The 14,173-nt window shown below is 48.4% G+C and overlaps 1 protein-coding gene across 10 annotated transcripts in view; it reads left to right on the top strand.

Moving 5' to 3' along the window:
• SEZ6L (seizure related 6 homolog like) overlaps positions 1-14,173 on the top strand; it is a 200,069-nt gene that overhangs the window by 113,521 nt on the left and 72,375 nt on the right. For all 10 annotated transcript variants that reach the window (XM_067014505.1, XM_067014504.1, XM_067014503.1 and 7 more), the window contains exons 2-5: positions 5,704-6,474; positions 7,284-7,417; positions 9,501-9,693; positions 11,643-11,828. In XM_067014505.1, coding sequence (XP_066870606.1) covers positions 5,704-6,474; positions 7,284-7,417; positions 9,501-9,693; positions 11,643-11,828 — 1,284 coding nt within the window. The remainder of the gene's footprint in view (positions 1-5,703; positions 6,475-7,283; positions 7,418-9,500; positions 9,694-11,642; positions 11,829-14,173) is intronic.

Raw genomic sequence — 14,173 nt, 5'->3', positions numbered from 1 at the left:
AACTGGGGTGGCAAACCTCAGGGAGTTAAGTACGATTACTGATTAGCATTGCTATAAAAATAGCACACCCATGGCAAATTAATCAAATTATTAAAAAATGATGCACAGGAAAAAGTGATTGCCTCTCCCACTGCAAGCCTCAGTCCTGCTCTGCTAAGGCGATTCCCATTACTTTGCTCAAATGTATTCTTTTCACTCCCGTGAGAGCTGTTATACCCACTACTCTACCTCGATTTTTTTCACCTCACACTGAATTCTGTTAGCACATAGCTCTGCTGTTCTTTATGTTATTTTTAAATTAGTTACATAGTTGTTGAATAGTTAATAGTTTATTGATCAGACACACACAGCTATATATGTATATATACATATACACACACACACAGATACATATATATGTATTGATGTAAAGGTATGTAGTGAAAATTCTCCTTCCCACCATTACTCGCCATCCTATTTCCAGTGTCCCACCTCCCCTATAACCATCATGATTAGTTTCTTGTGTCTCCTTTCAGGGTTTCGATATGCACAGATAAGCAAATGCCAACATATCTAGCTTTATTCTCTTTCCCCATTTCTACACAAAAAGCAACAAATTCTGTGTACTGTTCTGCACTTTGCGTTTTAACCTGACACAAACCATGGCCATCGCTCCTCTTTGGTCCACAGATAGCTTCGCCATCCTTTTCTTGCAGCTGCACGGCATTCTGTCTGGATGTTCCGTAATTGATTTAACCTTATTGATGGATACTTCGTTTGTCTCCAGGTCGTTTGCTACTACAGAGAGTGCTGCATTGCTTAACCTTGTATGTATGTCATTTTGCACGTGGGCAGACATCTCTCTGCAGGATAAATTCCCAGAAGTGTACTTGAGTCAGAGGCGAGATGCAATTCTGAACATTCTTGCCAGGTTACTCACCATGTAATTCACCAGTGACTTCATCTCATCCGTTTGAACCCTGCGTGTATTCCGTCTTGTGTTTCTACAGTCATTTAGCTAGCCCCCCTATAGATGGGCAGGTAAATTGTTTCCAGATTTTTGCTAATAGAAATAATACTTGGTACTGTGAACACTTTGTACCATCCCACTGGGTGTCATGACCATAACTGTCCTTCTGTTTGGGGACCTGACCAAGCAGCCCATCTACCTAGAAATCTACAGCTGTTTAGATGGAACTTCTTTTGCTACCAAGCCACTGCATCCACACTCTCTTGCTAGCCCTCATGTGCCACAAATCCCCGGCCTGATCTGTGACACAAAGTCTGGCTACAGTGGGGTGGGCTTCCTGGGTGCTCTGGAGTAAAAGTGTGGTGAGGCAGGCGAAAGGTCAGGACCAACCTTGGGCACAGCTGCAGCAACAACTAGAGAAAGTGAGAGAGCACCTCGGAATCACCTGGGGTGGGGGGGTGCATTCTAGAAACCCACTATGCCTGGATCCAGCTGCCCCAGATTCCAACTTAGATGGTCAAGTTAACAGTCGCCAGAAGTTAAGCATAGACAGAGCTGGAGGGCAGCAGCACTCTTGTGTAGAGTAGGTGTCAGGGTAAATAAACAAGTTTACGTTATTCTGGAAGGTGTTTTTTCAGCATCAGTCAAAATGTTAAATATGTAGATCTTTCTATCCCTTCGTGCCTGTGTGATGTGCTATTGCTTAGAATGCAGGCTGTTCCTGGCCATTCTGCTGAGGGCATTTACGATACAGATCTTCAGCTTCAGACCTTCAGAACTTGAGCTTTTTCGACTTCAGTGGGATGCTTCCCAGTCTAACCTCCCATCTCCCCCATCAACGTTAGAAAAAAGAGAGAGGGAGATGTGTTTCCCCCACAACTTGGGTAGCAGAACAAATGCTCAGTTGTCCTCATCGTTGCTCCATTCTGTCTTGAGAGAGAAAAGCAACATAAGGATGTAATTAAAGCTCTGTCTCTTCGGTTTGGTACCCGTATTGGGTTATTGCTGTGCGTCTGCCTTCCTAACTTCGTTTTTTTTTTTAATCGAAGTATAGTTGATTTACAGTGTTGTGTTAATTTCTGCTGTGCAGCAAAGTGATTCAGTTACATACATTCTTTTTCATATTCTTTTCCATTACGGTTTATCACAGGGTAGTGAATATAGTTCCCTGTGCTATACAGTAGGACCTTGTTGTTATGCCTTCCTAACTTCTTGAATGCAGGGACCATGTCCTAGAGTGTTGACTCATGCTGAGGGTCAACCAGCCAAGAGAGTCAGCACCCAGTGCTTTCACTCAGCAGTTGATTGACAGCATTCCAGTGAGGGACTGAACACCCCACGATAAAGGGAGAACCAGCCAGACGTGACTACGATGATTGAAAAAGTTAAGTGCTCTGGGAAAGAGGAGTTAATTTAACCACGTGGTCACTGGGGCCCCAGGAAAAGCTGGCCTGTTTGAGCAAGTGAAGTCTCTGGACCTCTGAGGCCATGGCATCCAGTTTTGGCTAATTCCCACTGGGATGTGGTTTCACATGGCGCTCATTTGGCCAGCGTCCCAGCTGAGAACAAAGGCCCCGGGTCTCACGGGCTGCATGCCTTGCAGATCACAGAATATACTCATCTGTCTTGAACATGGCCTTCAGTTCGGAGCCAGCCAGCAAGACCCCAGCGTGTGTGAGCTCTGAAGAGTAAGAAGAGGCATCGGGGGCAGGGAGACGAATTTACATGGTGCATATTGCGACTTTTCTTGGGAGTCAGGTGTTCAGTGAGAAAGGGCTGACGCAGTCCGGTGGATCCGCTTCCTAAAATGCTTTCTAGCTGCTGAGCTTGGCACCAGTTCTTCCCTGGGGACCCCGAAGGTGGCAGCAGTGATGGGGAGCGGGGGGGGAGGAAGTTGACTACAGGGTCCTCTTTCTTGTATTTCCTTCTTCTTTTCTTGGCTGTGCTGGATCTCAGTGGGCCCGGAGGAGATCAGATGTGATGAGTCTGGCAGAGGAGACCAGAGCCATCCGGTCTGGTTAAAATTCGTATTTTAACCAGGAACGTGTTGGGGTTGGGGGGGTGCCAACCGGGGGGTTGAAAAGCGCTGTAGCCCACCCAGCAGAAACGCAAACAGACCAAGGGTTTAGAGAGAGGGGTTTTGTGGGGAGAGGCCAATTCAACCTGAGGAGAGGCTGCAGGTGATAATACTCCGTATTTCTTGAGGGCCAGCAGCGTGGCCTTTGCCATCGGGAAAACCAAGGTTTGAAACCCAGCTTTGCTGTATGACCTTGGAAAGTTATTTAATATCCCAAAGCCTCCATTTGCCCAAAATAGGAATAATGACTTCTAATTAATAAGGGTGAGAAAGATTTAAGTGAGGTAATGAATACAAAGCGTGTAGCACATGCCTTTGCACAAATTCAGCACTCAAAAAAGTGATCAGAAATAAAATGTTATGAATATCACTCTTATTACAGCCAGGGCACGTTGATGTGCTTTATGTCATTTGTAATCTTTTATCACCTTTGACACAACTTGTTTTCCAAGTGTTTCTATCTCTCACTCTCTCTTCCGCTTCCTCTCTCTCCTCCAGCCCCTTGTGATCAAGGGGGCATTTTTGTGAAAAGACTGGCTGAAACTAATGTAGCCACAGGACCCAACCAAACTCTCAAGCTAGTGTCAGGACTGAGGTTGTCTCTTGGCCCTTTTTAGCAAGATTACCAACAAGCTCTAAGAATAATTGCCAGTTACCTGATTGTTTCAAAAATCAACAGAGCTGGAAGGACCCTTAGATTTTATCTAGTCTGGCTGCCCATTTGACACACAGAGCGAAGAGGAAACCCACCCAGTCATGGTGGGGAGTAGTGGCCAAGACAGGACCACTATGCAGGTCCCCCAACCCCTGGTTGCATCCAAGCTATGTGCCTCAAACCACAGCGGGTTCTTGGGAGCCAGGTGTCCTGAACCCTCATCCTCGATGGTTTTTGTCTTTTCACCTTCTCACTTGACAGTCTACAAAGATGGTCGATACCAATCATTTGATAAAAGTGACTGAGCATAAAAGTCACAGCTTTCAAGCAGGCCCACAACTGATCTGATTCTATGAGGTAGATGGAGTATCTCTACTACACAAAAGAGGCTTAATGGACCTGCCCAGGTTCACGCAGCTGGTCACTGTCAAAGGCAGGATTTGAACCCAGGTCTAACCCCAAAGCCTCAATGCTTCCCACCTTGGACCAGGAAACCTGCCTGGCACCTGAATGACCTGAATCTGTCCTCAGGTCAGATCTGGCCCCAGTGCCGTCGTCGGCCTGGAATGTACACTGGCTTGGTAATCAGTGTCACACAACAGGAATATCTGTTGATGCCAGTTGCACACTGTTGCAGCCTAGATAGATTAAGCCACTGCTGCCGCCGACTCCATGAAAGTAAAAGAGCCTTTCCAACGGCTACAGAAATAAATTTAAATGACAGTGCTGAAGGGACCTGAGACTGTGGCCGAGTGAGTGTCTTTCTGCGGAAAATTGACGAGGACAGCTATCAGTCCTTTGTCCCCAGGACGTAATTCCTCTCTATCTCAAGATCATCATCGGGAACGTTCTGACTGCTCCAGCCCGCTGCTGAGGGTGCGATTACAATGACAAGAGTATAAAAAACGATGACGGATACAGCAGCGGATACATACCAGGCACTCTGTGGGTGAGGGACCCACATGTACGTACATGTACCTATGCTTTCCATAATCAACCTCTTGAACGATGAAAATCCTATGAAATAGGGGACAATAGCCCCATTTTACAGCTGAGGAAACTGAGGCTCAGAGAGGTGGAGCCATTTGCCAGCTTGCAGTTGGCCGAACTGGGTCTCAAATAAGTAAATGCAGCTGTTTTCAGGCATGATTCTGCTAAACAGTAGCCTGGGCCAACCCTTATTTAAAATTATTAGGTGGTTTTCCTTTCAAGACAAAAATAAATCACAAGGAGTCAGCAGGACATACAAGGCCCACCAGAGCCTGGCCCCGACCTCCGTACCTCACCAGCTCTCTCTCTAATCACCCTCCACCTCTGTTCCCTGTTCTCTTTCATTCCTCTTTTGCGCTCACCTCAGCCAGGCCTTGGGTCTTCCCACATCCCTCTGTTCTAAACCTGCCTCATGATTCTGGATCCTCAAATCTTCATGTGTTTCCCACAAGGTCACTTGTACATTATTTACTTAAAACAAACAAAAAAATCAAACTCCCCCAATCCCAGGATAATATAGCCCTGAGTCAGGGCACACAGCTTAGAGAAGAGACTGTGGGTTGGTTACAGCCCCACTCATCCTCTTAGTGGGATAGCCTTGTGCAGTGAGCAACCTGCCCAGCTGTACATGGTAGTCCTGCCCCACAGACTGGGTTAGGGGCCTGTCCTCTTAGCACACAAAGCTTTTCTCTTTCTAAGCATTTATCACATCAAATATGATTATTTCTTTCTTATTCCCCCTCCCAGGGCATATGTAACTGTACTGTGAAATTCTCGTGCCCTTGGTTTCTGTACCTCTAATGCTTAGCTCAGGCTGGCCATGATCAACCCCAGTCTCCCTGGTTGGGAAAAGGAAGTAAGAAAGGAAGGGAAGAAGGAAGGAAAGGAGGCAGCCCCACATTGGTTGATTGGGCTGTACCAGCATCCTAGCAGGTCTTGGGTACCACTTCAGGAGGGGCACCCTCAGAGTCTGCCAGGTAAGGACCTAAAGCCCCTGGCCCCAAGCTAACTGGTGTCCGTTCTCTTTCCAAGATGCGCCACTGGAGGGAGATGCTGGCCCTTCAGGTACTTACTTTCTGCCCTCGGAAGCCCTGGGGAGCAGCAGTCTGAGCCAAGAGACCCCCAAAGAGAGAGTGACCACGGACCCTCTGAATCCAGCGCAGTCAGGGGACGAGCTTCGCAAGCCAGAGTTGGAAGGGATGGTCCCCTCCGCACCTCAAGACTCCGCGGCCACGTCCGTGCTGCTTCCGCTTCCGGAGGAACCCGGCACCAGGCATGCCTTACCCCCCACGAAGAAGCCGCCTTCACTCAAGCAGGTGAACTTGACCAGGAAGCAGCTGAGGCCGAGGGCCACCACCGCAGCAGCCGTGCAGAGGGCGGCGTCCCAGCCAGCATCCTCGGGCCTGGGTCTCCTCTCCTCTGCCACGGAGAAGCCCCGCCCACCTGGGGACCAGGGCCCCGTGGCCTCCGCAGGGGAGGAGACCCACCCACTGTCGCTGTCCTCGGAGGAGCCCCTCTGGCTGGAGCGGAAGGAAGGTGCAGTCCCCACGACGCCCGCGCCCCTACAGATCGCCCCCTTCACCTCGCAGCCGCCGGTGGCCCACACGCTCCCCCAGAGCCCCGACCCCGGGGCGCCCGCCGTGCCTGAGGAGGCCCACGAGGCACCCCCAGGGGATGCCAGCCCCATGAGCCTGATGGACAAGTGTGAGAACGAGCTGACCGGGTCAGCCTCGGAGGAAAGCCAGGAGACCACGACGTCCACCATCATTACCACCACGGTCATCACCACCGAGCAGGCCCCAGGTGTGCAGCCCCCAAGCCCTCCAGCCCTCCCAGCACTGCAATGAGGCACCTGCTGTGTGCAGGGCATGGGAGAGGGGGGCCGGGGAGGTCCACGTCCCACCATTGGTTACCATCTATGGAGCCCTAGCTATGAGCTTGACCCCGTGGCCCAGAATTAATATCCCTGTTTTAGAGATGAGACCCCTGAGACCGTAAGACATCGAGTACCCTGCCCAGTGCCACACAGCTAAACAGCGGGATTCAAAACCTTTCATCTTGGAACAGAATCCTTTTGTCTGCCTAGAAGGCCCTAGCCTTTGAAGGTGCTTTTGCTTTTACCGTTACGTGAACTTGATAAAACGCGCGTCTGTGTTCCAGTCTTTCTTCTGTCTTTTTCTCCATCTTCAAACACAGAGGCTGTCAATCATGCATTGATTTTGGACAAATGCAATGTGGCCGCTCAGGAAAGAGTATGAGCTCTAGGTTTGACTCCTGCTCGCTGTGTGAGCTTGGCCCAGATGTGCACTCTCTCTGAGCTTTGCTTTACTTATCTCTGAGATGAGAATGAAATATCGGTCCCTTCGAGGGTGAGCGGGGTCGCCCCTGTAGACCGCTGAGGTGCCTAGCAGCACGTAGTAAGTTATCGTCCTGTGTCAGATGCTGCTCTTTGATTATCCTGTTGATTGTGGAGCTGAAGGAGAATGAACAACAGTGGGCGGAGTGGGGACAGGAGAACACAGGTGCCCCTGAGGCCCTGTTCCAGCCGCAGCCCATCTGAGAGATGACATCTGAGCTGTCCTCCATGTCCTAATGACAGTGCTTTCCTCCAGCTCTCTGCAGTGTGAGTTTCTCCGATCCTGAAGGGTACATCGACTCCAGTGATTACCCACCGCTGCCCCTCAGCAACTTCCTGGAGTGCACATACAACGTGACAGTCTACACTGGCTATGGGGTGGAGCTCCAGGTAACCCCGGAAAGGTGCCCTGCAGCGGCTGCCTCTTCCAGCAGGAAGTCTCTGAAGGATTGTCTGAGTCAGGCTTGTTTTTATCATCCTAACCAGTTTGGTTCTGGCTTTGCCCTAGTGGGGCAATTTAAGCTGGGCTTTGGTGGATGAATAGGAGGTCCCAACTCAGGGCACAGCTGAAATAGCTTGGCACACATGGAGGGAAGGGGATGTGTTGATAAATTGTAATCATTACACCCAGAAGGAAAGTCCTCTGATAACCTGCTTATCAAACACACACATAGTCATGGAAGCCCCATGTGGCTCATTTGATTCATAAACTTTTGGCTGCAAACTAAGAATGGAAAAGCGGGGTAGAACAGTGCTCAAACATCTGGGTTTTAAGTCGCAGCTCTACCAGTTAAAGCTGTATGACTTTGGGTAAGGGACCCCAGCTCTCTGAGCCTCAGTTTCCCCATCAGTAAAACAGATGAAAATGTTGCTACTTTACAGAGTTTCAAGGAGGAATAGATATGACGGTGCACAGAGAGCATTCATCCAGAGCCTAAGGGAGAGAGAACGGGCACTCAGTGCGTGTTACCAATTATCCCCACCCTAGTTCCAGGCCATCCCCAACCGACCTCCCCATCTTTAGAAGCACTTTTTGATACGAAGTAAGATGACATGCCAGGAAGTGGTGAACTGTCCAGTTCACTGTCCCACAGAAGAAAGGGTGGAAGTGAAGCCAGAAATGGAGGCCAGTACCACGTGGTGACAGACCCTTCCAGGCCAAGATTAGAGGCTGGACATGTGCTTTTTCCTCATGGGCAGTAAGGAGCCACCAGAAGATTTTAAGCAGAGTCAGTTGCATGACATAAGCAGAACTTTACTTTAGGAAGGTTTTCTGATTGTATAGGGAGGATGGAAGGTAAGCCTCTCAGCAGAACTTGTGTCCAAAGCTTAGCACGGCATGTGGCACATGGCAGGTACTTCGTAAATGTTCATGGAATCAACCTGGAGAAAAGTTGCAGTCCAGCTGATTCTGGCACTTGATGAACACTTTCCTCCACTTGAATAGACCCATCTGTCTAATACTGTACAGAGCTTTTTATCAGGCACAGTAGAATTCCTTCATTAGCACCTACTCTGTACCAGTCACAGCAATGGGGGACAGGGTGGTGTGTAAAACTGATGTAGTGCCTGCCCTAAAGGAGTCTGCCGTTTTGTGATTGAGATAGACACGCATGGAAGACATTGGATGCTTCTCCCAATGGTCTGTAGTAGATGTTCACAGTGGATGTTGTAGAATCACAGTGGAGAGACAGGCAAGCTCCTTTGCAGTTAGGGAAGGTTTCACGGAGAAGGGTAATTTTAGTGGGGCTTTGACGAATGAGTAGGCCTTCATGAAAGAGAAAAGAGAGTAAGGTGTATGGCCTGAAAGAGGAAAGGCTTGTCAGTAATGCCTGCCTTGCCTACACAGGAGGCAAGGGTCTGGGGTCCCAGGCCCCACTAAGAGAAGCAGAAATACTCATATTGGGAACTGGGGACTGACTAAGGTCCCCACCCCACCCCCGCTCCATTTGTTCAGCATCCTTGTCTGCAAGTAAAGTATCTCCCTTCTTTCTCTCCCAAGCCTGGAAAGTGGACTTGGCAAACCAAGTACATGGAGCTTTGAGGAGGCTCCGCCATTGAAGCCACCATTGAGGAGGATAAGAAAGTGGGCCTGAGAAAGCCCTAGAGATGAGGCCCCCCACACCCTCACCAGTTTATGCAGAAAGGCAAGAATGTATTCAGTCAGTCTATAAAGGTTTATTGAGCACGTACTATGTGCCAGGCACGATTTTAGGCCCTGGGGACCCTGAGCAGCATGGAAAGTTTCCTGCCTCCCTGGAGCTTAGCTTCTGGTGCAATGCCTTCTGTCTCCCTGGAGATGGGACCTCAGGCACAAGCTGATCAAACCCCTGCCCCCCACCTGCCAGCTCCTGAAGACTGTGTCTTGGCTGCCAGCATCCAGAAGCCTCTTTCATGGGACTCAGAGAAGGGGGCTAACAGATGCCCTGTCTCAAACACGACTCCGATTCTGTCTACCCCTACCTGTCTCCAGGTGAAGAGTGTGAACCTGTCCGAGGGGGAGCTGCTTTCCATCCGTGGGGTGGACGGCCCCTCCCTGACCATTCTGGCCAACCATACCCTCCTGGTAGAGGGGCAGGTGGTCCGAAGCCCCACCAACACCATCTCCGTCTACTTCCGGACCTTCCAGGACGATGGCCTTGGGACCTTCCAGCTGCACTACCAGGGTAAGATCAGGCTGAGGCTGTTGAGATGTAGCTTTTGTCTCCCTTTCTCTCTGGAGCCAAGGATTCTCACCCTTTTTGTGCCAGGGACCCCCCTCTGGCAGTTTGGTAACACTGTGAACCCCTTCTTAGATTTGTGTTTTTAAGAGCTTAAAATATATACAATTCAAAAGGAAGCCATTCATATTTAATAGCAGCTGTCAAAATATTGTTTTCATCCATGATATCATCATCTATGTGCTTCTTTATTAACACATTAAATAATATTTCCCGGTGGCTCTGATAATTACTGTAATTTCGAAGGAGCATAAGGAATATGTCAAGATATTCATTTTGACATGAAAATATCTATGATTTCTCCTGATGACAAAGTCACAGGTTCTGTGACTATGTTACAGACTGTTGCCTACATTTGTGATTGAAGGAAATATCATTGTTAAGTAAAAGGTTACTGAAGAAAAAGCAAGCCCCTTTTTCCCATTCAAGTTCATGTCTCCTGAATCTGACACACAAATCCCATGAGAGTCCATGGGTTTCTGGGAAAGAGCCTCTGCTACCGGAGTCCTTCTCTCTTTTTCCTTCTTCCCCACTGTTTCCTTTCTTTCCTTTTTGTCTGTTTCTAGTCTCCTCTCTTTTGTTTTCTGTTCACCTTTCTCCTCTCTTCTCCTCACTCTTTTCTTGCTTCCTTCATATCTTTCTTTCCTCCCCTCCCTCTCTTCATTCCCACCGCCATTCTCTCTTCCTTCTCTCTCTCATTTCAATGTCATCCCATCTTCCCCACCTCCTGGGCCATTCCCAAGACCTCCAGGTACTTCCCTTACCAGGAGCTCCCCCTGGGTACTTGCCAAGTATGTGATGGGGAAGGGGAGCCCTTAGCCACACGCTGGGAGATGGAAAGCCATCCACATTGACGTCACATTGACTAAATGTCTGGAAAAAGAATTCATTTAAAAATTTCCCCTTGGATGTTTCTGAAACAGATGGGTGACTGTATACAGGAGTGTCCGTTTCCTCACACCTTCTCAATATGCAGACTACCGTCTGTTGTCTTTGCTAATTTAAAAATGGAAAAAATAGCTCATTGAGCCATGAGCTTGAATTTGGTCCTCCTCATGGGAACTGGGAATGCAGATATCCTAGGCTGCAGGAGAGGTCAGACCATAGTCTAGTGGTGGAGCTAGGATGGATTCAGCACCCTCTTATGAAAATGAAACTCAAGGAGCTCAATGTGGTGACGTACACCCTTCTACCACCCCATCCAGTGAGCTCTGTGCACCAGATATTGGGCTAAGGAGGCTCTTCTTTGGTATTTCACATGTAATCCTTACCGCCACCTGTGAAACAGGGACGATCGCAGAGAGGAGAGTGAAGTTCAGGGCACTGTGTCACTTTCTCAAGGTCACACAGTTTCTGAGTGATGGAGTAAGAGAACGTAAACTCACATCCATCTCCGTCAGAGCCCAAGCCCTTACCTCCCAGGACAGTGGTCTCCAAGCTTTCACGTCTTGGGCATTTCCTGAAGAACTGGTTATTCTAACGCCGGTCCAAGAGCCTGCACTTTTATCAGACACCTAAGCTGTTCGTGCAGGTGAGACTAACCTACCTGGATGACCCCGTCATCAGGGTCATGTGCTCAAGGCTCAGGGTCAGGCCTGTGCTCAAGCAGAAGGCCACTCTGTCTCCAGGGAGAGATGGGAACACATTTGTCACCCCGAACCTGCTGTCTCTGGTTAGGCAGGGTGGGGAGCTTTGAGCCTAGAAAAAATGTGCTCATCTGGCAGTCTCAGCACCAACGTGGTCAGCTCGAGTCACAAAACTACCCTCCTCCAGCACTCCAGGGGCCTCAGGGGCCTCATCTTTTCTCCTCAGCAAAAATGGACTCCCGGGATGTGGGTCACGTTCTTTGTCTCCCCCTCTGAGAGATGACTGTCTGCCCCTGCATTTCTTCCCAGCCTTCATGCTGAGCTGCAATTTTCCCCGCCGGCCCAACTATGGGGACGTCATGGTGATGGACCTGCACTCAGGTGGGGTGGCCCACTTCCACTGCCACCTGGGTTACGAGCTCCAGGGTGCCAAGACGCTGACGTGCATCAATGCCTCCAAGCCCCACTGGAGCAGCCGGGAACCCATCTGCTCAGGTACATGCCAGCCTCAGCCCGACCAAACACAGAGGGTCCACTTAAGAGGGAAGAGACCAGCCCCCAGGGTATTAAGATTGACTTTAGGGCAGAGATTCCTCCACATGCAGATGGCTGCTGCCATTTAAAGTTTTGTCATGTGATAAAATTGACCACTGGTGACATTTGGTAAAATCACAATATTGTGCAACCATCACCACTATCTTTATCACCCTCAAAAGGACACCCTGGGCCCAGGAGCAGTCACTCCCCATTTTTCCCTGTCCCCAGCCTCTGGCAACCACCAGTATGCTTTCTGTCTCTATAGATTTGCCTATTCTGGACATTTCATATACATGGGATCGTACAATGTGATCTTTTGTATCTGGCTTCTTTCACTTAGCATAGCGTTTTCAGGGTCCATCCATGTTGTAACGTCTGTCAGAACTTCATTCCTTTTTATGACTGAATAATACTCCATGATATGGATAGGCCACATTTCATCTGTTCATTCGTTGGTGGACATTTGAATTGTTTCCACTTTGGGGGGTATTAGGAATAATGCTGCTATAAATGTCTGTATGCAAGTTTTTATGTTTTCATTTCTCCGGGGTATATACCCCAAAGTGGAATTACTGGGGTATATGGTAACACCACGTTTAACTGTTGAAGGAACCATCCAACTGTTTTCCACAACGGCTGCACCATTTTACTTTCCCACCAGCCATGTATGAAATAGAACCAATTTCTCCACATCCTGACCGGCACTTATTTTTCCATGTCTTCTTTTTATTATTATAGCCATATAATGATGTGGGTGTGAAGGTATCTTACCGTGATTTTGATTTGCATTTTCCTAATGGCTAATGACACTGAGTATTTTTTCATATGCTTGTTAGCCATTTGTATATCTTCTAGGAGAAATGTCTATCCCAGTCCTTTGCCCATTTTTAAAATTTGGTTGTTTGTCTTTTTCTTGAGTTGCAGGAGTTCTTTATATATTCTGGATACTAGACCCTTACCAGATATGTGATTTGCAAATATTTTCTCCCACTCTGTGGGTTGTCTTTTCACTTCTTGATAGTGTCCCCAATTTTGACAAAGTCTAATTTGTGTAATTTTTGTTTGTTGCTTGTGCTTTGGATATGACAGCTGCCATATTTTGAGCCCAGTCCATATGCCAGGGCTCTGATAAATCCTCACAGCAATCCTACGTGGTGGGAACAATTATCCCCATTTTACAGATGAGGAAACTGAGGCTTATGGAGGTGAAGTTTCTCCCTCAGAGTCACCAGATAGAAATTGAACTGAGTCCGGAACCCTTCTCTCCTGAGCTCTTTTCCTTACATCTTCACTGTTCAAAGTGCAATCTGCAGACCAGTGAGTTTGTTAGAAATTCACAATCCCAAGCCCATACAAAACCAAGCGAATCAAAATCTACAGTTAAAATGCTCCTTTTGTGGTTCATGTGCACATTATAGATTGAGAAGCACTCTGTACCACACTCTGTCTGCCCCAGTGGCCATAACCTTGACCATCCTCAGTTATCAAGAGAGCAAATCTCTGTCAGATTCTCAAAAGTCCTGACCATGGCCAGGAGAGTGTAGGCTGCCCAGATTAACTGAGCACCTACTCTGTGCCAGGCCATGTAAAAGGAGAGTGTACAAGGAGAATACTGGGAATAAGAAAACATCACTCCTGCCCTCCAGGCATTCATATAGTCAGTAGAATTCAAAATGCAAATGAGAGCTGATGATAAATTCTCACATTTAATTGTTGCAGTATCGTTCCCCCAAGGCCCTTCAGAATTTTTCTCTTTTTTTTTAACAAAGAAAAAAAATTCAAACCATAGGGCAGTTGGCCCCCATGCCTCCCTCACGTTAATTTTTTTATCTATGTATGAAATCAGAGAGGAATTAAGCCTCAATTTGTGCTAAGAAAGACGGATGGGGAGCCGCGGCTGGCAAATTGAAACCAGTCATCAGCCGGCTTAATAATATTAGCAAGGAATGGGAGCAGAGAGGCTGCAAATGAGTGGCAGCTCGGGGAGGACAGGTGGCCGGCGCCCCCCACCAGGGACAGTGTCCATCTCCTCAGCTCCTGAGCGATGGGGCAGTAATGCTGGCGACATTTTGAGCACCTACTCTGTGCCAGGGACAGCACCAAGCCCTCTACATGCAGTGTTTCATTGACTTAACCACCACAGTCCCATAAAGAGGGTGGGATTATTATTAACATTTCACAGTGACCTAGATGGTCAAAGAGCTTCAGTGGCTCTTCCTAGATCCACGGCAGATAAGTGGCGCTGGCCAGATTTGAACCTTCACTTTTGGTTGGGGATTCAGGAGAGGTAGCTGGAGAGCCCG

This window comes from Kogia breviceps, chromosome 15 (assembly GCF_026419965.1).
Source record: "Kogia breviceps isolate mKogBre1 chromosome 15, mKogBre1 haplotype 1, whole genome shotgun sequence".
In the NCBI taxonomy this organism is placed as follows: Eukaryota; Metazoa; Chordata; class Mammalia; order Artiodactyla; family Physeteridae; genus Kogia; species Kogia breviceps.
The sequence above is the reverse complement of the archived record's forward strand: the minus strand, read 5'-3'. Positions and strand labels throughout refer to the sequence as shown.